Source organism: Armigeres subalbatus, chromosome 2 (genome assembly GCF_024139115.2).
Source record: "Armigeres subalbatus isolate Guangzhou_Male chromosome 2, GZ_Asu_2, whole genome shotgun sequence".
NCBI classification, from domain to species: domain Eukaryota; kingdom Metazoa; phylum Arthropoda; class Insecta; order Diptera; family Culicidae; genus Armigeres; species Armigeres subalbatus.
The window spans coordinates 84,900,507-84,925,773 of record NC_085140.1 but is presented as its reverse complement, the minus strand read 5'-3'; the positions used below and the strand labels follow the sequence as shown (position 1 = coordinate 84,925,773).

Below are 25,267 nucleotides of genomic sequence, written 5' to 3'. Positions count from 1 at the left end.
GACGTCATATGCGCGTGTGCACGGGCAAAAAAATCGACTCAGCCATGCATTCGCTCATCTATATAGATTCTACTATCTATAGTTTCAACCAAGTTAATTTCAAACTAATGTTTGGGTTGATATTTGCACAAACATAAAATTTGTTTACATCAAACAGGATTGTTGGTTAAAACAAACTAGAATATGATGTTGGTTGTTTACTTGCTTTGTAGTCAAATTCAATAAAATATTGTTTGAAACAACCAAAAACGATGGTTGTTTTTTGACAGTTGATGAAATAAACCAAAAGGTTGGTAGTTTCAAACTGAAAAATATTAGTTTGAAATAACCAAAATTTAGTTTGGATCAAAATGGATTGGTTGTTTGATACAAATATATTATTAGTGATTTTTTTCTATTTTCTTTGAATAGAATTATTTATTGGTAAAATTTTAGTTTATGTACATGGTTGTATATTCTTTATAAAATTTATTCAAAACTATCGGCATCGACTACTCAACGGGGACGTTGAACTACTTGTTTTGTTTTTCTGCCATATGCACGCCATATTACATGAACTCAGAAGAGCAGTGATTGTCCTGTAACTGAAAAATAACACTTTTATCATTTAAATATAATTCATTCAGTGACATGATAGAATGAATGCTTTGTATAAATTGCATTTACCATTTTTTGCCGCAAGGTCAGAACTATTCCGGTCCTCTAATCAATTTTTGTCCATCACCGTTTGGGGGATTTTGTGCGACATAGTCACCGCCTGGTCAACGCTATGAAACAGGTTGTTTCCGGTACCGACGAACTAATTGTTTCGACCAGTCGATCTGTAACTCAACTTTTACTGCAGCTGCTCGGTATACCAGTTTTGCACAATCTTCCCATACACCGCTAAGCATCGAAACTCCAATAAAAAATTATAATCTAGAAAATAAATTGACAACAGCCGTAGAGCTAATTCTGACCGGAAATTTTCTTTTCTCGCTATTGACTACTTTTTACGCATTTTAAGTTTTGTATGCATACTTCAAAAAGCGTAAATAATTGAGGTCTCCAAGCAGATTTTACCAACACTATCACAGAGTGATTTTTTTTTCGCTGCACACTGAATCAAAATGAAAATTTTCATTTTCACCTGATTCCTAGTTAAAATTAGCGGTATTTTTCTTAGTGTATCAACGGATTGTTTGTTGTTTTCTAACAGTAAACAAGAAAAATATGACAGTTCTAACAGCAAACAAAGGAAAATTATGTAAACACGGCACCAACACTGATGGGGATGGAGAGGGCTATACCCCTGAATTGTACTTAAAAAGTATGCAATTTTTGACGTATAGGCGATATTCTCTAAAGTGATTTGAAAGTACTCCTAAAATGAGTATCCCAATGTTACCGTGCAGAGTATATTACTATTTTGAAGACTACGTCATGTTTTCAAAACAACCACAAGTTTTCAGTTAAATTAACCATGCATTCGGGCCAGATTCGGACAAATTCACCACTGATTCAGTTCATGTAACAACATTCTACCAGGACCACAGTTGATTTTTACTGCGCGAATGGTAAAATCAAACGGGTTTGTTGTCTGCTGAAAATCGTCGGTGCGTATTCCTAAATTAACCCTCGGAATTTCTTGCTTAACTTTTCAAAAGGACCTATAGTAACATTTTTTTCATGAATTAATTTGAGTACTGCAATCAAAATCAAAATTAATTCATGAAATAAATGTTACTTAGGTCCTTTGAAAGTTAAGCGAGATTTCGACCGCAAAATTTTTTGTGTGTGTATATATAAAAAAGTTTCTGAAGCAATTACAAATATAACTGTCAGTCGAGTCGATAAGTGCGATTTGCAGAAAAACAAAATAATATCGTTTGTTTGTGAACAGTGAATTATTTTTTCTTGCAATAGTTTTCTTTATTAATGAATACTTTCCTACTGTAAAATGGAGAGTAAACCTGAAGTAAGTGTAAACAATTAAATAATTAACATTTCAACAATAAGTTGAAATAATCGATTATGTTGATGAGGTTATGTTTTGTGTTCTTTTCAGCTGCAACAGCAGCCCAATTCGGGTGGATTACTTCCCCCGCCTCCGCCGCCACCAGATATGCTTCTCGTTGGAAGTGGTCCGACATGGCCACCAGGGCTTGGTGGTCCACCAATAATGGCCACAGGTCCACCCCCTTCCCTAATGGGCCCCCCTCCGGTTTCGCTTATGGGGCCACCTCCTTCCAACCATGGAAGTGTACCACCAGGAAGTGAAGATGCAAACAAAAACCCTCCCCCATTGATGTCACTGAATGTTGGAAATCCGGCAGAATCAGAGGCGGTCATCAAAAAACCCTCCGAACTGGTTTTGCCAAAAGCTTTGGAAGATGTATTGGCTCTAAAGACGCTTAGAGCTAAAGAGTTGGGTGCGGAAGAAGCATTGGCCACTACAGGTGCAGTTGTTCCAACAGTACCCTTATCAGGTATCAGAACGTCGGCTCAGGAGGCACGTTCCCCTCAATTTGGGAGAATTGTGCCATCGCCTTCACTGGCCTTTCTCATCATTTACCTGACGGAAAAGGAAGTGAAAAGGGGAAAGGAAGAGGAAGTGAAGTTGGAAAGGAGAATGGAACCATTTATAGGAAAGCCAATTATGTTGACTTACACGCATTCAGCTAGGGACTAAAGAGAGGTCACAAAAACACAGAGGACGTAACAATGGACGAACGTCAAAGACGAAACACAGAGTGCACTGTGAAAAACGCATAATGCGAATCCATATAGGTGACAATCACAAAATACATTGTAAAAATCGCATAATGCGGATCCATATAGGTGGCAATTTGTTGAAAACTAAGTAAAACACATATTCATAACCCCATTCTTATTGAACCTCTCGATGAGATAGAACAAGAGTAGCCGAACCCGAACGTCAAGAATGAAACACAGAGTACACTGTGAAAAACGCATAATGCGAATCCATATAGGTAACATACACAAAGTACATTGTAAGAAAACGCATAATGCGAATCCATATAGGTGACAATTTGTTGAAAACTAAGTAAAACACATATTCATAATCCCATTCTTATTGAACCTCACGTTGAGATTGAACAAGAGTAACCGAAGCCGAACGTCAAGGACGAGACACAGAGTACACTGTGAAAAACGCATAATGCGAATCCATAAAGGTAACATACACAAAGTACATTGTAAAAAAGACGCAAAATGCGAATCCATATAGGTGACAATTTATTGAAAAAAAAAACTAAGTAAAAAAAAAACATTTTCATAACCCCATCCTTAATCAACCTCAAGTTGAGATTAAACAAGAGTAGCTGAAGCCAAACATCAAAGACGAAACACAGATTACACTTTGAAAAACGCATAATACGAATCCATATAGGTGACAAACACAAAGTACGTTGTAAAAAAAAACGCATAATGCGAATCCATATAGGTGAAAATTTGTTGAAAAACTAAGTAAAAACATATTCATAATCCCACCCTTATTCAACCTCAAGTTGAGATTAAACAAAAGTAGCTGAAGCCGAACGTCAAAGACGAAACACAGAGTACACTGTGAAAAGCGCATAATGCGAATCCATATAGGTGACAAACACAAAGTACATTGTAAAAAAAAATGCATAATGCGAATCCATATAGGTGGAAGTTTGTTGAAATACTAAGTAGAACACATATTCATAACCCCACACTCACGTTGAGGATGAACAAGAGTAGCCAAAGCCGAACGTCAAAGACGAGACACAGAGTACACTGTGAAATACGCATAATGCGAATCCATATAGGTGACAATTTGTTGAAAACTAAGTAAAACACTTATTCATAACATTAACCTCACGTTGAGATTGAACAAGAGTAGCCGACGCCTAACGTCAAGGAAGAGACACAGAGTACACTGTGAAAAAACGCATAATGCGAATCCATATAGGTAACATACACAAAGCACATTGTAAAAAACGCATAATGCGAATCCATATAGGTGACAATTTGTTGAAAACTAATTAAAAGACATATTCATAACCCTACTCTTATTTAACCTCACGATGAGGTTGAATAAGAGTAGCCGATTATCTCGGAGAAGTAAAAAGTCAACTACGCCATAGCTCCGGTTAGCGCAGCGAGGGCTCAAATACTGTGAAGGGGGCCCTGGTGCTTCACAGGCTCCGTTTGCGGTTAGGTTCTTATTAGACCCCCCTAACCATTCATTCGTAGGCACGGTAAGCATAAAGCCGCATCACACCGAAAATTAGGGTATGGTGGACTTTTACCACTGGAACAGGCAATCCGTAATGTTATTCTTAGCCAGATAACCAGCTGCCGACACCACACGGCTATCTAGGCTGTTCGTGGAGAGAAGTTGACATTGACTTTACGTCAACTCTCAATGTGGCCGAACAGCCGAAAAAATCAAAATTAATTCATGAAATAAATGTTACTTAGGTCCTTTTGAAAAGTTAAGCGAGATTTCGACCGCAAAATTTTTTTGTGTGTGTATATATAAAAAAGTTTCTGAAGCAATTACAAATATAACTGTCAGTCGAGTCGATAAGTGCGATTTGCAGAAAAACAAAATAATATCGTTTGTTTGTGAACAGTGAATTATTTTTTCTTGCAATAGTTTTCTTTATTAATGAATACTTTCCTACTGTAAAATGGAGAGTAAACCTGAAGTAAGTGTAAACAATTAAATAATTAACATTTCAACAATAAGTTGAAATAATCGATTATGTTGATGAGGTTATGTTTTGTATTCTTTTCAGCTGCAGCAGCAGCCCAATTCGGGTGGATTACTTCCCCCGCCTCCGCCGCCACCAGATATGCTTCTCGTTGGAAGTGGTCCGACATGGCCACCAGGGCTTGGTGGTCCACCAATAATGGCCACAGGTCCACCCCCTTCCCTAATGGGCCCCCCTCCGGTTTCGCTTATGGGGCCACCTCCTTCCAACCATGGAAGTGTACCACCAGGAAGTGAAGATGCAAACAAAAACCCTCCCCCATTGATGTCACTGAATGTTGGAAATCCGGCAGAATCAGAGGCGGTCATCAAAAAACCCTCCGAACTGGTTTTGCCAAAAGCTTTGGAAGATGTATTGGCTCTAAAGACGCTTAGAGCTAAAGAGTTGGGTGCGGAAGAAGCATTGGCCACTACAGGTGCAGTTGTTCCAACAGTACCCTTGCTTCCTCCACCACCAGCGGGTGTTATGAGCTCTTATTTGGACATGGATGGTGACTCAGATGACGAGAATTTGGATGGTTTGGTACCACCGCCACCGGTCATCTCGAAAGCGGAAGGAAGGTTGGACCGCAACCGCCGCAGAAAACAGCGAAAGAAGGAGAATCGAAAGGCTAGAAGAGAACAGCAAGCCATCGTATTGCAGCAGCGTGAGAAGGATAAGGAAGGAGGAAGTGTCAAGGAACTGACCAGCAAAGAACGTCCAGTAGAAAAAGAAAAAGAGGTCGTGGGGGTAGAAGCGGATGGTGAGGATGAGGATGGAGAGTCCGTGAAAAAAGACACTGAAAAGAGTAAGGATGATAAGAAAGAGAATGGGGAGGATAAACCTAAAGATAAAGGGAAAAACAAAGAAAGTAAAAAACGAAATGAGAAAAGCACCGGAACATTAATTGAAGACGAGTTGGACAATGTAGAAATTGAATATGTTCCGGAGAAGGTGACCATAGCAGATCTTGCTCCAATGTATCGTCAGTTTTATCGAGTTTTCGAAATCTTTAAACTAGAGTCGAAACCAAAAGAGCCTACCAAGGCAGAAATTGCGGAAAACGAGAAAGCCACAGCAGCTAAGAAGGCAAACGAAAAAGACGACGACGACGATGATGACGAAGATGATGCCATGGATGAAGAAGAGAAGGACGAAAGAGAGAGGATTTCCAAACGAAAAATGAAGAAGCTCACCAGATTGAGTGTGGCTGAACTGAAGCAACTGGTAGCCCGACCAGATGTCGTTGAGATGCATGATGTGACTGCACGAGATCCCAAGTTGTTAATTCAACTAAAATCGCATCGGAATACGGTCCAAGTTCCAAGACATTGGTGTTTCAAGCGAAAGTATCTTCAAGGAAAACGCGGTATTGAAAAGCCCCCATTCGAACTACCAGCATTTATTAAAAAGACCGGAATCATGGAAATGCGAGCATCGCTGCAGGAAAAGGACGAATCGAAGACGCTGAAGGCGAAGATGCGTGAGAGGGCTAGACCGAAAATGGGTAAAATCGACATTGACTACCAGAAGTTGCACGATGCGTTCTTCAAATGGCAAACCAAGCCACGCATGACGATCCACGGAGATCTGTACTATGAAGGAAAGGAGTTTGAGACTCGCCTGAAGGAAAAGAAACCGGGAGACCTGTCGGAGGAGCTGCGTGTGGCTCTGGGAATGCCTATTGGTCCTGCTTGTCACAAAATTCCGCCTCCTTGGTTGATCGCTCAGCAGCGCTATGGTCCCCCGCCCAGCTATCCGAATCTGAGAATCCCGGGTTTGAATGCTCCTATTCCGGAGGGCTGCTCGTTCGGTTACCATGCAGGGGGCTGGGGTAAACCACCGGTCGATGAAAATGGCAAACCGTTGTACGGAGATGTGTTTGGCATGAGTGCCAGCGAGAATGATGTGAGTATATTTATTATGTTTTCATGTTTTTATTTACGGTGCCATCAATAAATGTAAAATGATTTTTAAAACTTCAACGCCAATATACTCGTATTGGTGAAAACTGATATGTGACTGTAATGCGACTAGAAGCACTGTGTGTCTAAAGAAAACAAATTTTACATACTATTAGAGTCATCTAATGAGCCTTTAATGCTCTATTGTAGAACGGTCTGGGCGAAGAGGAAGTCGATCGCACCCAATGGGGTGAACTGGAATCAGAATCAGAAGAGTCATCTGAAGAAGAGGAAGAAGATGGAGAGGATTTGGGTGCTCCACCAGACGAGAGTGGTCTTATAACACCAGCAGAGGGATTAGTCACACCATCGGGTCTGACAAGTGGAGTACCGGCCGGAATGGAAACACCGGACACCATTGAGCTGCGCAAGAAGAAAATAGAAAGTGAAATGGAGGACAACGAGACACCGGTACTGTATCAAATCCTACAAGAGAAACGCGCCGAACGTATTGGTGCCTCCATGATGGGATCAACCCATGTTTATGATCTGGCGGGAGCTGCTGCTGCGGCCGCAGCCAGTGGTTCTCGTGGGGCCCGTGGTGGGCCAGTCGATCGCGAAGGCATGGTTGAACTGGCTCTGGACCCGTCCGAGCTGGACCTGGACAATGAAGCCATGGCCCAGCGATACGAACAACAGATGCGCGAGCAGCAAAGTCATCTACAGAAGGAAGATCTTTCCGATATGTTAGCCGAGCACGTTGCAAGACAAAAATCCAAACGAAAACGCCAACAAACGGACACCACCAGTAAGCAGACCAAGAAGTATAAGGAATTCAAGTTCTAAAATGGTGGGATTTCGATGGAATACGTTGCAGGTAAGGAGTTCTTAAATATCAAACATTTATATATTTCCCCATGTAGGGTCAATAAAATCTTATTGATAGCGGGCTAGATGGAAAATAGCAAACTGTTTGATATGCTAAAGCATACCGAAACGGTATCATACCATGAATTTAACATGAGAAAGCAAAAGACGAGTTTATACAATCCCATTGAATTCCATCACTTAATTGTATCTTGACAGATATGTATTTCGACCTCAACAGTAAGGCCGTCTTCAGTGTCTCGTACTTGACTCGACTAAGTCAATGGGATTGTATAAACTCGTCTTATGGCAAGTGAAGACATTTTTTTTTTTCGAGAGTTGACCAGTTGTAGTCTTAATAGACTGGTATCTCGACTGGGCTCTCCATGTGATACACAATACTAGCAGACGACTCAAGCTATGTTGCTCACTTGGTCACTGCGGCCTGGGTTTTGTATTGGCACAGATCATACCGATACATTATTCTTTCTATCTACAGTCTGTCAATTATAAACCGAACAAATAATGGAAGCTCAACATGTACATAGATGTTTTCTGAATAAGTAGTTAACATGTAAATTTAATTATTAGTTACTTGGAGCCGACATTCAATACCTAATAGTAGTCTATGTTGACAACGGGTGGTACTGTTGCCATTTCCAAGTAACAATTTCGAATAAAGATGTAATGATATCATTCTCGTAGGGTAGTTTCAAAATAGATTAATTTAAGTACTATTGTAATAAATGGACACATTGAAGAGCTTCCCTTATTTTAACACGGTTGAGTATCGGATGTTTGTCAATACGTCGTCGAGTTAATTGTATCCTATCAGTCACAGTAATGTCATATGTTAAAGTTTCAGTAGTCTAATAGTGATCATTATACAAAATTTCTGTCCAGTTGTTCCGTAATTGCTTTTTTTTGGTCAAGTTCTATTCCCTTTTCTAATATTCAAACCTTTATTATTTATTAAAATAACGAGGTCTAAAATTCAGTTATTCAGATTCAGGGTATACAATATTCAATATAATAGTGGATGAACGCATCATATGGTCTATCCTCATTTCCGTAAGTGGTCAAGTTATTAGTCTTGTAGCAATAATAGTGGTACTAGTTATTCTCTATCTTGTGAGTGCAAAGGTCTCAATTGACTATTCTAAACAGAACTCTGTCTCTTGTCTTTCTGTCCACCGATGTTCATGTATTTATTTTCGTTTTTTATTATTTATTTGATATCTTTAAATTTCAGTCATTTATTTTACTATCGGTCATTTATTTTATTATAAGGTAAAGGTCAGCGAATTTGTCTTAATACGAGAAACACTAAGTCATGTCCCCTATATATCCGCTAATTTTTCTAACTAACCTAATAGAAGGAAGAGAGAAACAGTTTTTTGCGTTGATCCATGCAGCTAGAGAGACTAAAATAAAAGATTATCGAGAAGATATAATAGATACATTCACTATCTCCAATGCCAAATTAGTAAATCTACAAATTCTACTTTTCACTACTAAAATTCTACTTCAGCTATACGGGTACAAAATGAATTATTGTTAGCTACTACTACAAGTATAAATAGATGTATGCTATTTGGATAAGCGTTTGTTTCAGGGTCTTGTTAGTATTAGAGTTATGTTAGTTAGACCCTACTGAGCCTGCTGGCACCTCCAAATTTACCAATAGGCAGTTGTTGTTAGATCGTGCGACACTAACCATTAGTTAACTTGGAGGCATGGTACCTCAAGTGTTTGGTATAACTGTTGACCTTATTTAAGTAAGATGTGATACAATTTTCTACGGAGCTTATTTTCAAACCATTACCATTAAAATAACGATATTCTTGTGAAGGAGATATAAAAATGGAAAAATATCTTAATTTTTTAATTTAGTGTTGAACTTAACCTTTGTTTGAAAAAAGCACTCTATTAAACAACAAAAATAAAAATAAAATAAAAATCTTTTTAAGACACTTGAAATATCAACGTCAAGCCCCTTATCCATGGACAGGGTCTTATGACAAGTGAAGACATTCCACTAAAAAGCTCAAAATATTTTTCTTATCATAAGAAAGCAAGTTTACCTTTTTTCTTACTGCTATATTGTTCATTCATTTCATTTCATTTATTTAGTTTACATCTAAACAGATAACACTGAATCAACAATTTGACGCCACAATACACGGTTCGAGGCCGCATCTCTCTCTCGGATACGCCCCACGCTCGCCAAGTCGTTTTGCACCTGGTCTGCCCATCTCGCTCGCTGCGCTCCACGCCGTCTCGTACCTGCCGGATCGGAAGCGAACACCATCTTCGCAGGGTTGCTGTCCGGCATTCTTGCAATATGTCCTGCCCATCGTACCCTTCCGGCTTTGGCTACCTTCTGGATACTGGGTTCGCCGTAGAGTTGGGTGAGCTCATGGTTCATTCTTCGCCGCCACACACCGCCTTCTTGCACACCGCCAAAGATGGTCCTAAGCACCCGTCTCTCGAATACTCCGAGTGCTTGTCCTCCTCCTCGAGCATTGTCCATGTTTCATGTCCGTAGAGGACAACCGGTCTTATAAGCGTCTTGTACATGACACATTTGGTGCGGTGGCGAATCTTTTTCGACCGCAGTTTCTTCTGGAGCCCGTAGTAGGCCCGACTTCTACAGATGATGCGCCTTCGTATTTCACGACTAACGTTGTTGTCAGCCGTTAGCAAGGATCCGAGGTAGACGAATTCCTCGACAACCTCGAAGGTATCCCCGTCTATCGTAACACTGCTTCCCAGGCGGGCCCTGTCGCGCTCGGTTCCGCCCACAAGCATGTACTTTGTCTTTGACGCATTCACCACCAGTCCAACTTTTGTTGCTTCACGTTTCAGGCGGGTGTACAGTTCTGCCACCTTTGCAAATGTTCGGCCGACAATGTCCATGTCATCCGCGAAGCAAATAAATTGACTGGATCTGTTTAAAATCGTACCCTGGCTGTTACACCCGGCTCTCCGCATGACACCTTCTAGCGCAATGTTGAACAACAGGCACGAAAGTCCATCACCTTGTCTTAGTCCCCGGCGCGATTCGAACGAACTGGAGTGTTCTCCCGAAATCTTCACACAGTTTTGCACACCATCCACCGTTGCTTTGATCAGTCTGGTAATCTTCCCAGGGAAGCTGTTCTCGTCCATAATTTTCCATAGCTCTACGCGGTCTATACTGTCGTATGCCGCTTGAAATCAACGAACAGATGGTGCGTTGGGACCTGGTATTCACGGCATTTTTGAAGGATTTGCCGTACAGTAAAGATCTGGTCCGTCGTCGAGCGACCGTCAACGAATCCGGCTTGATAACTTCCCACGAACTCATTCACTAACGGTGACAGACGACGGAAGATGATCTGGGATATCACTTTGTAGGCGGCATTAAGGATGGTGATCGCTCGAAAGTTCTCACACTCTAGCTTGTCGCCTTTCTTGTAGATGGGGCATATAACCCCTTCCTTCCACTCCTCCGGTAGCTGTTCGGTTTCCCAGATTCTGACTATCAGTTTGTGCAGGCAAGTGGCCAGCTTTTCCGGGCCCATCTTCATGAGCTCAGCTCCGATACCATCCTTACCAGCTGCTTTATTGGTCTTTAGCTGTTGAATGTTATAATTGTTATAATTGCTATAACTTTGCTCCAAAAAAGATGTTTTATAGGCAGCTAAAGAAAATTCGTGGCTCTGAAATGGAATCTGTAAGACAAAAAAAATGCCCCCTTTGCATCCGGCAAAATTGAACGAAATTAATGCCGGTTGCAAAAAGGGACAAACAGGCGCAGGATAATTCTAAAAACAGTGATGCGATTGGTAGTGAAAGTGCTGGTGCGTGTGAAAATAATTCCTAGGTTGTGGTAATGGATGAGACAGTGTAAGAATATTATGTATGTGCACGAGGTGTCATGGTACAGACCGAAAAGATGTATCATTGCGACAAATGCAACGGATGGTATCATTTTTCTTGCGTAGCCGTTTTGGACGAAGTTGCTACCAAGAGCTGGAGTTGTACAGCAGAATAACCGCGGAATAGGTCAAGCGAACTGAGGTAGACATCTGGAAAAGGCAGTGCTTCCGGATGCTTTAAAGATAGTGTTCGAACCAACAGGATTGAACTGTACAGCGGGGAATTGAACTGTACATATATGGATTGTCATCAAGCGCTTTAAAACGTGTTAAAAAACGGTTACTTGTTGACAGAGGCGCATCCACGTTCCGTGTCGTGGGTAGGACAAATAGGAAATGCCAATTTAGGAAACAATTCTGGAAAAAGAATTCCTAGCCTCTTCAAGATAAGCTTCCGAACCTCTTGAATGGAGACTTCCGAGCCTCTTGAAGGAAGGATTCCAAGCCTCTTAAAGGGAGGCTTCCAAGCCTTTTTAAAGCCGGCTTTCGAGTCCTGAAAAGGGGACTTCAGAGCCTCTTAAGGAGGCTTCTGATCCTCTTGAGAAAAGGCTTCCGAGCCTCTTGAAGGGGGGCTTCAGAGTCTCTTGAAAGCGGATTTCGAGCCTCTTTAAAGGCTTCTAAGTATCTTGAAAGTACGTTTCTAAGCTACTGAACCTTTTGAAAGTAGTCTCCAAGCCTCTTGAAAAAGGCTCCGGAGCCTTTTGAAGGGAGCTTCTCAGTCTCTTGAAAGGAGGCTTCCGAGAAGCGTAGAACGATTCTTCTAATTCTCTTCCAACGAAGCAACTGAACTTTTCGAAAAAAAAAACATTCATGCCTCTCAAATGGAGACTTTCGTACCATCAGACTCTAGATTTTAGTTCAGCGGCGAATAGATTGATTGCATTGAAGTTTTTTTTTTAAATTTGTTCATTCGACGTTTTGTCCTTTTGATCTTTTTATCGCCCTTTATACACTGTGCTCGTTTTGGAGGACAGGATTCAATAGGCTTTGATTTACTAATCGTCATGCATATTATGTACAAGACTTGAAATAATAAAATTCACAATTATCAAACTTTATCAATAAGTTTGATTTGAATTGTAATACAGTCGACTCTCTACATCACGATGTTCTATTTCTCGATGTCTCTCCCTATGTCGATGGTTTTATCGGTCCCTTCAATCTACATACATTTGGGATTTCTACATCTCGCTAACTTCTCTATCTGGATATCTTCTGGTCATATTTTGTTCAGGATTCTCACTTCCTATGTCGATATATAAGAATTTCTAGACTACTAGACCAGTTTTGGACAATAACAAACACAACAAAAACAAGAAATGACATTTGTTTTGTAATCGTGTTTCATTGCAACGAGCTTTTATCGATCTAGTAACTCTTCCAATTTTCCTTCCTCTCCTTATATCGATGGTCCCTTCATTATCGAGATGTGGAGATGCGACTGTAGAGCCGCCACTACTCATTCTTATCCGAGGTACCCCCTGGAGCCGGCGAAGGTACCCCCAGGAGTACATGTACCCCAGGTTGAGGCTGAGGCTGGCTCGTCTCGAAGAATCTGTTTTCGGAGCTCAGAACCCTTTAAGAGCGGTCTTCGGTATGTTTCTGGTTCCTCAGATTTCAATAGACCTTTTGAGGTTTGAAGAAGACTTTTTCCGTGGGCTTTGAATAATCCATTCAATCTTGCTTAATCATAACGTCTAAAATATTTAATTAATCGTATTTGCAGATTTCAGCAACTTCTATTTCACCTCTGTAAAACATAGACATCTTTGAGCGTTTTAGGGATTTTAAAGTGCCTGAAGTCCTAAACAACAATCAATCAGTAGTCTATTGCTTTAGGATACCAAAACATCTATGATTATTGTTTGGACTCTGATTAACTTAAAAATCATCTTCTGCTAACACACAAATTCTTGCCATCCAATGACTTCATATGTTCTTACCAGAATCATGGGTAGGACAATGCTTTGACTGTCCCAGCAAAACTCATGCGTAGGACATGTCCTACCTGTCCCACCCACTCCCGGCGCCACTGCTTGTTGATAATATAAAACTTATTGAATTCTTTGATATTATCGTTATTTTCGAGCTAGTGATCCACAGTGTAGGGGAATAGTTCAGTTTAATACTTGTAAGATTGCGTTTCGTAGTGAAATTTATTCAGTAATTGATTTATTTGTATCCCCTAGGTTGGAGATTGTAGGAGTCAAATGCTATATCTGGTCTAGGGTTGTATTTTAACATCGATTCATATTTAATAGGACTGTAAGTGTAACCGCAAACCTCTTTTGCCAAGCTAAACCTAATGTGCTACATATATCTATAGTAGGACATGTTAGCAGAAATAGCTACGAGTTCATTGCGCTGAGTACTTAGAAAGGGGAAAATTAATGTAAAGTCTAATAGCACACAAATCTAACCCACAATGGAACTTAAATACACTATCTATTACAGCTTTGAGTGTATCACCAAAACCGCTACAGAGAAGTTTTTCTTGACCCATAATCCGAACAGATTGTATACCTGTCCTGTTACGTTTCGACCGGTTTCGAAGGGTGAATCTCAGCCTCTCCGGTTTGCTCCACTGGTTATCAATTCCAGACCAACCAACAAGGACACAACGAATCCTAAGATGACTTTCGTGACGAATTCCAACCCTCTCGTTCATAAATTGCTGTCAGATAATCAGTTCCAAAAAAATTGTCTTACACTTTCACCGGGAAACCGGAAAAATGGTTAGTTTTGCTGTCGATGTGCAACCGTACAATTTCCATGTGCGGATTTATTGAGAAGGAAAATGTAGTACGTCTTCAGAAAAGTCTACGAGCCGAACACCATCTTTGCAGGGTTGCTGTCCGGCATTCTTGCAACATGTCCTGCCCATCGTACCCTTCCGGCTTTAGCTACCTTCTGGATACTGGGTTCGCCGTAGAGTTGAGCGAGCTCATGGTTCATTCTTCGCCGCCACACACCGTCTTCTTGCACACCGCCAAAGATGGTCCTAAGCACCCGTCTCTCGAATACTCCGAGTGCTTGCAAGTCCTCCTCGAGCATTGTCCATGTTTCATGTCCGTAGAGGACAACCGGTCTTATAAGCGTCTTGTACATGACACATTTGGTGCGGTGGCGAATCTTTTTCGACCGCAGTTTCTTCTGGAGCCCGTAGTAGGCCCGACTTCCACAGATGATGCCCCTTCGTATTTCACGACTAACGTTGTTGTCAGCCGTTAGCAAGGATCCGATTTAGACGAATTCCTCGACCACCTCGAAGGTGTCCCCGTCTATCGTAACACTGTTTCCCAGGCGCCCCCTGTCGCGCTCGGTTTCGCCCACAAGCATGTACTTTGTCTTTGACGCATTCACCACCAGTCCAACTTTTGTTGCTTCACGTTTCAGGCGGGTGTACAGTTCTGCCACCTTTGCATATATTCGGCCGACAATGTCCATGTCATCCGCGAAGCAAATAAATTGACTGGATCTGTTGAAAATCGTACCCCGGCTGTTACACCCGGCTCTCCGCATGACACCTTCTAGCGCAATGTTGAACAACAGGCACGAAAGTCCGTCACCTTGTCTTAGTCCCCGGCGCGATTCGAACGAACTGGAGTGTACGCCCGAAATCTTCACACAGTTTTGCACACCATCCACCGTTGCTTTGATCAGTCTGGTAAGCTTCTCAGGGAAGCTGTTCTCGTCCATCATTTTCCATAGCTCTACGCGGTCTATACTGTCGTATACCGCCTTGAAATCAACGAACAGATGGTGCGTTGGGACCTGGTATTCACGGCATTTTTGAAGGATTTGCCGTACAGTAAAGATCTGGTCCGTTGTCGAGCGGCCGTCAGCAAAGCCGGCTTGATAACTTCCCACGAACTCGTTCACTAATGGTGACAGACGACGGAAGACGATCTGGGATATCACTTTGTAGGCGGCATTAAGGATGGTGATCGCTCGAAAGTTCTCACACTCTAGCTTGTCGCCTTTCTTGTAGATGGGGCATATAACCCCTTCCTTCCACTCCTCCGGTAGCTGTTCGGTTTCCCAGATTCTGACTATCAGTTTGTGCAGGCAAGTGGCCAGCTTTTCCGGGCCCATCTTGATGAGCTCAGCTCCGATACCATCCTTACCAGCTGCTTTATTGGCCTTTAGCTGTTGAATGGCATCCTTAATTTCCCTCAAGGTGGGGGCTGGTTGGCTTCCATCGTCCGCTGAACTGACGTAGTCATCTCCTCCGCTGCCTTGACTTTCACTGCCTGTACTCTCAGCGCCATTCAGATGTTCCTCGTAGTGCTGCTTCCACCTTTCGATCACCACACGTTCGTCCGTCAAGATGCTCCCATCCTTATCCCGGCACATTTCGGCTCGCGGCACGAAGCCTTTGCGGGATGCGTTGAGCTTCTGATAGAACTTGCGTGTATCTTGAGAACGGTACAACTGTTCCATCTCCTCGCACTCCGCTTCTTCCAGGCGGCGTTTCTTCTTCTGAAAAAGGCGGGTCTGCTGTTTCCGCTTCCGTCTATAACGATCCACGTTCTGCCGGGTACCTTGCTGCAGCGCGACCGCCCTCCAGAATCTGTCTGCGCTCTTCGTCGAACCAATCGTTCCGTCGACTTCGACCCATATACCCGACGTTGTTCTCCGCTGCGTCGTTAATGGCTGCTTTGACTGTATTCCAGCAGTCCTCAAGAGGGGCCCCATCGAGCTCACCCTCTTCCGGCAACGCTGCTTCGAGATGCTGCGCGTATGCAGTGCTGACATCAGGTTGCTTCAGTCGCTCTAGATCGTACCGCGGCGGTCGTCGGTACCGAACATTGTTGATGACGGATAGTTTTGGGCGCAGTTTAACCATCACCAGATAGTGGTCAGAGTCGATGTTAGCGCCACGATATGTCCTGACGTCGATAATGTCGGAGAAGTGCCGTCCATCAATCAGAACGTGGTCGATTTGTGATTCTGTCTGCAGTGGTGATCTCCAGTTGTACCGATACGGGAGGCTGTGTTGGAAGTAGGTGCTGCGAATGGCCATATTCTTGGAGGCGGCGAAATCAATTAGTCGTAGGCCGTTTTCGTTTGTCAGCCGGTGAGCGCTGAACTTTCCAATAGTCGGTCTAAACTCCTCCTCTTGGCCAACCTGAGCGTTCAAATCTCCTATGATGATTTTGACGTCGTGGCTTGGGCAGCTGTCGTACTCACGTTCCAGCTGCGCGTAGAATGCGTCCTTATTATCATCAGTGCTTCCGGAGTGTGGGCTATGGACGTTGATTATGCTGAAGTTGAAGAACCGGCCTTTGATCCTCAACCTGCACATTCTTTCATTGATCGGCCACCACCCGATCTCGCGGTTTGCATATCGCCCATCACTATGAAAGCTGTTCCCAGCTCGTGTGTGTTGCCGCAGCTCTGATAGATGGTATGATTACCTCTAAACGTTCGCACCATTGATCCCTTTCAACAAACCTTCTGCAGCGCTACGATGCCGAATCCACGATCTTTTGAGCACATCGGCGGGTATGCGTGTGCTTATATGAAGTTAAGAGATTTTCAGTTCCACGAACCGAGTTTCCAATTGCTAGTCCCTTTTCGTCGCAGTGGTCTTCGCCGATGGTTCCGGTCCGTACTCTCTTGTTGATTGTTCGTTGCTTATGATTTTTTAAAGGCTGGTTTGCAGGTCCTGACACCAAACCCCCTAAATTTCCGGAGGACCATTCCTCCTTATTCCCGGTGGACCATGGTCCACAGTTTCACTTAGAGTCCCTCGCTGGCACTCGGACGATGATCAGCCGCCCCTAACATGGAGAACAGACGCTGTTGTGAGCCGATCCTGACATGGAGAACAGACGCTCAATAAGGTTTGCACCTCCGGAGAGGAGCAAACCCCCCCTTCCCTGTCAGCATACGACCATAATTCCCACCGGGGTTGGTTACCCGATCTTCCCTAAGGTTGCTCGTATCCCGGCCAGCACTGCGGGAGGTATGGATAGGAGTTGCTCGCTAAGGACCGCGAGATGGGGTCTATTTTATTCCTTCAGGTACGCGAAGTACCAATGGTAGTAGTACGAAGTACCATTTGCCGTGCCTCTTTTGCCTTATTCCGGGTAAATACAAAGGAGTCATCTATTCTTTTGCTTCATCCCGGGCAAATGCGTACTTTAAAAGAAAGAGTCACCTTCTTTTTTGCCTCATCTCGGGCAAATGTATACTTGCAATCCTAAACAATGACTTTTCCTGCAAATTTCTCAACAACTAGGACCGCTCCGACCGCTCCCAGGTAACAACCACTTGAAACTGGTGGCGCTCCGCGCCTTCTATCAAACAGAAGTGGAAAATATCGCCAGAAGTCTTTAAACTTCCTGAAATCAGCAGAGGAAGTCAATGTTTACGTTTGCGACTTTCGCCCTTATGAAACAACAATGTCGATATATTCCAACGATTAACCTTTTTTGTGCCAAATGGTAGTTTTGCTAAACGGCCCGTTGTATTTAATTCATTTTTCGAGGATTATGCCCAACGGTCGTTATGCCAAATGGCCTCGAGGTACCCAACAAATTATGCCAAATGGTCGTTATGCCAAATGGCCTTTAGACATTTAAATCGTTAAGTCAAATGGCATTATGCCAAACGGTCTTATGCCAAACGGCATTATACCATATGGGCTTCCCACGGTGGAGGCACTGTTTGTCCGCTCAGTCCTCTCCGAGAGAGTTTCCGCACCTTTTTAGCTACATTCAGGTCCGCCTCCTGTGTGATCTTAGGGCCGATGCCCACGTAGCGTTTTTTCAACGTGTGCACGCAGCGTTGAAAAAACGCTACGTGGGCATCGGCCCTTACATAGTTTCGAAGTTGCACCACTGATAGCCATCCGCTTTCTGGCGCTTCGCCCTCGTCTCCGCCAGCCGCTTCCCCTCAGTAAGGAGACGAATCTCCGATTCTTCAAAGCAAAGTCTTCCAAGCAAAAGCGAAGTCGGCCTCCACGACTAGAGCGCAGATGGTCAATACAGCATGTGTCAGATTCTTAACACGTACGTCCCCAACCCCCATTTTACGACAAAACTCAAAATTCAAAACCACGCTGCTCAGCCAATTTCTAACGGATTTCCAAGCAATCTTCTGGAATCGATCACAAAATTCTTATAGTTTTAGGAACCGAGGTCAATTTTTTTTGCTATGGCCATGGTTCCGGAGATATTCCGGGGAGTACTGGGGTTACCTCCCTCCCGGAAAAAATGGTCACTGGCAGATCGACTTCGAAATCCATCGTACGACATGTCAAACTTCATGATTTTGCAAAACAAGTACACTGGGGTACATTTCAACGACTAACGATCGAATTGGCCACCCACCGGGTGCTTCCAGGGCATGGTTCCCTTGGGGAAGTGGCCAATATCCGTCCAATCTTGGAACCCATCTTGCGACATGTCAAACTTCATGATTTTGCAAAACAAGTATACTGAAGTATATTTCGGCGATTTTCGATCGAATTGGCCAGCCTCCGTGTACTGCTAGGGCCTTGTTCCCTTGGGGAAGTGGCCAATATCCGTCCAATCTTGGAACCCATCTTGCGACATATAAAACTTCATGATTTTGCAAAACAAGCACACTGGAGTGCATTTCAACGACTTTCGATCGAATTGGCAACCCTCCGGGTGCTTCCAGGGCATGGTTCCCTTGGGGAAGTGGCCAATATCCGTCCAATCTTGGAACCCATCTTACGACATGTCAAACTTCATGATTTTGCAAAACAAGTATACTGAAGTACATTTAGGCGATTTTCGATCGAATTGGCCACCCTCCGGGCCTGGCAGTGTTTTCTTGGGGAAGTGGCCAATATTCGTCCAATTTTAGAACCCATCTTGCGACATGTCAAACTTCATGATTTTCCAAAACAAGTACACTGGAGTACATTTCGGCGACATTCGATCGAATTGGCCACCCTCCGGGTGCTTCCAGGGCCTGGTTCTCTTAGGGAAGTGGCCAATATCCGTTCAATCTTGGAACCCATCTTGCGACATGTCAAACTTCATGATTTTGCAAAACAAGTATACTGAAGTCCATTCCGGTGATTTTCGATCGATTTGGCGGGATTCCTGGAGGAACTTCCGGAGGAATTCCTGGAGGAACTTCCGGAGGAATTCCTGGAGGTACTTCCGAAGGAATTCCTGGAGGAACTTCCGGAGGAATTCCTGGAGGAACTTCCGGAGGAATTCCTGGAGGAACTTCCGTACTCCATTGTACTTGTTTTGCAAAATCATGAAGTTTGACATGTCGCACGATGGATTTCGAAGCCGATCTGCCAGTGACCATTTTTTCCGGGAGGGAGGTAACCCCAGTACTCCCCGGAATATATCCGGAACCATGGCCATTGCACAAAAAATGACCTCGGTTCCTAAAACTATAGGAATTTTGTGATCGATTCCAGAAGATTGCTTGAAAATCCGTTAGAAATTGGCTGAGCTGCATGGTTTTGAATTTTGAGTTTTGTCGTAAAATGGGGGTTGGGGACGTACGTGTTAATATAGATTACGCGGGTATACAGAAAGGACATGATTACATCTGAAACATCAGTAATCACCTCCATTGGCGTAACTACAGGGGGCTAGGGGGGGCTAAAGCCCCACCTAGGATCCAAATAGCCCAGGAGGGTGAAATGCCTGTCATCCGCGGTACAATGGCACTCTACCCAACATCGTTTTTGGTACTTCTGTTTTTGGTACCCAGTTTCTGGGTGGTATACCCGAATTTAGCTGCTTCTTTTTGGGTGATTGGTTCGTACGCAGTAAGTGCTAATTATCGGCAATTAACTTTTCCTGGTGAAAACTTGCAATTAGTTGAGGTATATCGAGTCTTTTGTGTTTGTATGGCTTTTTTATGTCGTAAAATAGCCCGTCGATACTTCCGAAGTTTTTTATCATGCATTAAACGAAATTAAAACAAAAACAATGTACGCCATATTGAATGAATGGTAGGTAGGCGTATTAGCCTTCTCTTCAGTCCCCTGAAATAGCCCCCGTAGAATTTTGGCTACTTTCCATATACAGTGAACGTTTGCTAATTGGGGGTTTTCTAGTTGGGGCGCTTTTTAGTTGGGGGTTCGCTAATTGGGGCGAAACCCAATTAAAAAGCAGCTAAACGTCAGAATGTGATGTCAAAAACGCGTTGACGCGTAAAATTTTCCTTTGTTCAAAGCAAAAAGTAAACAACATTGACGCTTGTCAAAACGCCCCAATTAGCGAACGGCATTCGCTAGTTGGGGTGAGATCATGCCCCAATTAGCGAACGATCACTGTCAGGGGACTGAAGAGAAGGCTAATACGCCTACCTACCATTCATTCAATATGGCGTACATTGTTTTTGTTTTAATTTCGTTTAATGCATGATAAAAAACTTCGGAAGTATCGACGGGCTATTTTACGACATAAAAAAGCCATACAAACACAAAAGACTCGATATACCTCAACTAATTGCAAGTTTTCACCAGGAAAAGTTAATTGCCGATAATTAGCACTTACTGCGTACGAACCAATCACCCAAAAAGAAGCAGCTAAATTCGGGTATACCACCCAGAAACTGGGTACCAAAAACAGAAGTACCAAAAACGATGTTGGGTAGAGTGCCATTGTACCGCGGATGACAGGCATTTCACCCTCCTGATCACTGTAGTCCCACACTATAGATAGTGGAATATATAGATGAGCGAAGATAAATCCTCTGTCTCCAAACGAACTGTCAAACGTGTCTCCAGACGAGCATGACGTCACGATTTAAATGGAAACGTTAAGGGCTGTGACGTCATATGCGCGTGTGCACGGGCAAAAAAATTGACTCAGCCATGCTTTCGCTCATCTATAGATTCCACTATCTATATCCCACACGTCAAACCCTGGGTGGTGCGGATAGAATCGATTTGGTTGTCAAACTGAAGCCAAAATTTTCTATAGGGCACTGCACGGAAACATCTCTATCTCTTTCGTTCCTCATAAATTTTGACGTTTACTGGCCTTGTTGTTTTCTAAATTCTTTGCAGCGAGAAAGAGTCAAAGCAGTCCGTGCAGTGCCCTATTGTGCCGGAGCCAAACATTGAAGATTGTGGTTATGTTCGTTTCTGATCTAATATTGAGAAGTATTGTTATTATTTGGGGAAAAAATGAAAATAAACTTTGATTGAGTTTTGTATTTTTTGTAAAAAATATTCTCACATTATATTTCGAGTGGAAAATTAGTAGAAATGCATCTAAAAAGCACTCGTTACAAAATTTCTTGAGATTCAGCAGCTGATTGGAGCATGAATGTATGTAAACAATCGTTAAGTCATGTAGAGTCTAGCGCATTTGTGCGCCCTCATGCAGCGTGGAAAGAGAAATTCGAAGAGCGGGAAATGTTTGACAGCCGAGTAACTGCAAGATAATTTTGTTTATGGGAGAGATTTCAAAATATCCCTCTACTCGCTTGAGCGCAGAAAAGCGGCTCTATCCGCAGCACCCAGGTCAAACCCAAAAACTTGTGAGTCAGTTTTTTTTGATAAACTGACCCAAACATGAGGTCAGCCGAATGAGCGTGTATATGTCAGCGTCTTCGGTAAACAAAATAAATAAAAATAAATATCTTTGAAATTTTCCAATCGCGATCAGTGATATGGAAATCTGTTGAATTATTTTTTTCCGATTTAAAAAAAGCATATTTTAAATTGAAGTACTTCGGTATTAGGCCTAGTTCCATTAGTAGATAATATGGATGAAGCTAACTCTTTGGTGTACGGTTTGGAGTTCCAGGTAGGTTCATAACAAAGATATTAATAAGACTACTTAAATAATATAGTGAATTGTAAAAAAAAATGTGATTGTATCTATTAACTGCCTCACAGGCCCGGGCACTAGCATCACGGCAAGCGGACAGCAACGAAGTTCGCTTTTTTCTGGCCACCCAGTCGTTGAAACCGAATAACCAGTTGCACGTCGTAGATCTCAATGAGGACAGCTCCGCTCTGGAGGCAAAGGTATTCTCCCACCCGTTAGGCGAGGTTTGGAAATTGACCGCTAGCCCGCACGATGGTGCTTTGCTGGCATCGTGCTACAGCATCCATCGCGGCACCCAAACCTCAATGCAAACGGCAGTGCTACGTCTCCCGGAACGGGCCGAGCCGAATGAAGAAAACAACGGTCAGGAGTTTATGCAGTTTGCTGACGTGGATATTCTAAAGACGGACGGCTACGGGGGCGAAATTAGAACCACCGAATTTCATCCCACGAATGCGTCGCTGCTGTGTACGGTGATTGATGGAAAGGTGTTGCTTTTTGATAGGGCAGAATCTAGTTCCAAATTGATAGCAGAAATAAATGCCAAGAATACGCCAAAGTTCTCCGGTGGGCGGTGGTCCCATTTTAATCAGGGAAATCAGTTTATAACGCTGTACGACTGTAGCGTGAAGTCATACGACATTAGGGAGCCAAATCATTGTGCGTGGACCATTGAAGACGCCCATAGTCAGCTCGTACGCGATTTGGATTGCAATCCGAACAAGCAATATCACATTGCCACGGGTGGAGATGATGGAGTGCTGAAGATTTGGGATTTTCGAAATACAAAAGAGCATGTTTTTGCTAGGAATGATCACCATCATTGGATATGGAATGTTCGGTTCAACACCCACCACGATCAGCTGTTGCTGTCGAGCAGCAGTGATGGTAAGGTGGTTCTGACTTGCGCAAGCAGCGTGAGCTCGGAAGCGCTGGAAAGCAACAGTGGCGCTCCCAGTGACAGGGAACAACTGGCGGATGGCTTGCTGCAAACTTTTGACCAACATGAGGATTCGGTTTATTGTGTGGAGTGGAGTACGGCCGATCCATGGGTGTTTGCTTCGCTGAGCTACGATGGGAGGTTGGTAATCTCAAAGGTACCCAAGCAGTACAAGTATCAAATATTACTATAATTTAGGGCGTTATCATTGTATTTCTATTTCACAACTTTAAATAAATTATTCTAACAATTAACTTGCTGTATTTCATGTCAGAAGTACTCAGACTTTTGATCCCAAAGTCCGATATGCCCAATTTTCAATAGGAAACAATGGGACAGGTTTCCCCGTCGAATGCAACTTATTACAAACAAATCGGATCAAGAGAAGTGCCTAAAAGATTATTATTATTATTATTATTATTTATTTATTTGTTGTCACTTATACTATTACATGTTTTTCTCACTTATTTTTACTTTTACTGAGACACGGATGACCTTACAACAGTAACATTACTCAAGTCGCACTTGGTGCATTTATAGCAAAAAAAGAACTTTAAAAGGACCTGGAGAAGGAAAAAAAATTGCTAGAAAAACCTTCGAACTTAGTTAGGAGATGGGGATGTAGAATGGTCACAGCTTAATAATAGGTATCACAGATTTATATGGCGGCCAATTCACGTAGTAAGGGATTTGACGACAAAAGGCAACTTGTGCGGAACTTTGGAATCAGTCTTTGAAACCAGTCATCTACTTGCTCAATCTTGGTGAGACGATGCACGTCTTCAGTGGGGTGATAATAGTCTAGATTAAGCATCATCTTGAGCAGCCGATTCTGCTTAATTTGAATTTTCTTCCGATGGGTACGGGCACAGTCGTACCATGCAGGAAAACCGTACGTGACCGTCGGCCGGAAAACGGTTTTGTACAGCAGTAACTTGATGTTGGAGTCTAGACGTGAGCGACGGTTTACGAGGGGATAGAGTACCTTCGTGAGCTTATCACATTTGCTAATACAGGTTGAAACATTGACGAATACATAGACGGAGTGGTGGCCATTTTTTCGGGCACCACTATATACCCCTGGGGAGTGACGGATTACAATTATTTCAATCACTCGACCATTGAGAAGCCCCTCAATTCGAATCACGTCAGTTTGACAACAGTTGTCATTTCCATTTTTGTTTACCTCTGATGAAAGAAATTTTCACTGAGGATTGATAGCAGTATATTTACGGTTGCTTCAAAGCTAAAATAACAAGAGAATACTTAGTTTTGTTACTTTCACTATGCTAGATTGGGATCTTATACAATTCAGTGGATTTTCTACTTTGAGCGTCCTGATAGCAACAATGAGCGGGTTTTAGTCCTTCTGAAAACTGAATTATTAATATTCATAAATTTCTCACATTAGTACTTAGAGTATACGGGTTGAGTTGTCGCTGCTATAGCGACGAATGCCTGCGGCAATGTAATCAATTCAAAGGAAAATATAACTATATGGTCGAATTCAATTTCACACATCAGATTGTGAAGTTGTTTGACCAGTATGCTGCCCATGATCGCATACTTGTAACATTCGCATTTTTGTTTATTTTGTAAAAAGCCTGTGAATCGTTCAGAAAGCTTAATTTACTGCATCTTATCCCACAATAATAAAATAGGCTTTACTATCTTGCTTATCGGTGGTAAGCGTGAAATGATTGAGTTTGTGAAAAGGATTGACGAACGATTTAGAAAATCAACCAAAATGCAAATGTTACATTTATGCGATCATGGGCAGTATGGTGGTAGCGGTATTCAATTCAATAATACTGGAAACCACACAAAAAAAATCGTTGGTAAAATTAATAAAACGTTAAAGATAAGAAAATTAGTTAGTGATTTTCAGTAGAAAGTATGAAACTGTTAAATCTACAAGTCCAAGAATGTCACTTCGGTAAGAACTGTGACAAGAGTTGAGTTTTCAAAATAACACTTTCCTCTCAAAACTAAATGTGTATTTTACTTTCGAATTAACAGTAAAGCTTTCAAAAAAACAAGTAATGTGTGCTTTCAATTTAAGCGTATAGTATGTCAAATTAAAACTTCACGTATTGTAAATTGAATATTCCGTTTTCGT

The 25,267-nt window shown here is 42.5% G+C and overlaps 3 protein-coding genes across 6 annotated transcripts; all 3 read left to right on the top strand.

The window, feature by feature from the left end:
* Window positions 1–1,789: 1,789 nt before the first annotated feature.
* LOC134209662 (cleavage and polyadenylation specificity factor subunit 6-like) lies at window positions 1,790–4,034 on the top strand. Of its 2 annotated transcripts, none has more exons than XM_062685670.1 (2): window positions 1,790–1,957; window positions 2,057–4,034. In XM_062685670.1, the coding sequence occupies exons 1-2, from the start codon at window positions 1,940–1,942 to the stop codon at window positions 2,669–2,671; spliced, it is 633 nt and encodes a 210-aa protein (XP_062541654.1). In that variant the 5' UTR covers window positions 1,790–1,939; the 3' UTR covers window positions 2,672–4,034. The 2 variants fall into 2 exon arrangements, with proteins under 2 accessions (XP_062541654.1, XP_062541653.1); XM_062685669.1 differs by having other exon boundaries at window positions 1,795–1,957; window positions 2,048–4,034.
* Window positions 4,035–4,352: 318 nt separating this feature from the next.
* Window positions 4,353–7,597, top strand: LOC134209654 (splicing factor 3B subunit 2). Of its 3 annotated transcripts, none has more exons than XM_062685657.1 (3): window positions 4,353–4,679; window positions 4,779–6,632; window positions 6,839–7,597. In XM_062685657.1, exons 1-3 carry the CDS (start codon window positions 4,662–4,664, stop codon window positions 7,472–7,474), a joined length of 2,508 nt encoding a protein of 835 aa, XP_062541641.1. In that variant the 5' UTR covers window positions 4,353–4,661; the 3' UTR covers window positions 7,475–7,597. The 3 variants fall into 3 exon arrangements, with proteins under 3 accessions (XP_062541641.1, XP_062541640.1, XP_062541639.1); XM_062685656.1 differs by having other exon boundaries at window positions 4,354–4,679; window positions 4,776–6,632; XM_062685655.1 differs by having other exon boundaries at window positions 4,355–4,679; window positions 4,770–6,632.
* Window positions 7,598–21,934: 14,337 nt separating this feature from the next.
* LOC134209661 (EARP-interacting protein homolog) lies at window positions 21,935–23,402 on the top strand. Its single transcript, XM_062685667.1, has 2 exons — window positions 21,935–22,184; window positions 22,277–23,402. Exons 1-2 carry the CDS (start codon window positions 22,143–22,145, stop codon window positions 23,339–23,341), a joined length of 1,107 nt encoding a protein of 368 aa, XP_062541651.1. The 5' UTR covers window positions 21,935–22,142; the 3' UTR covers window positions 23,342–23,402.
* The last annotated feature ends 1,865 nt before the right edge of the window (window positions 23,403–25,267 follow it).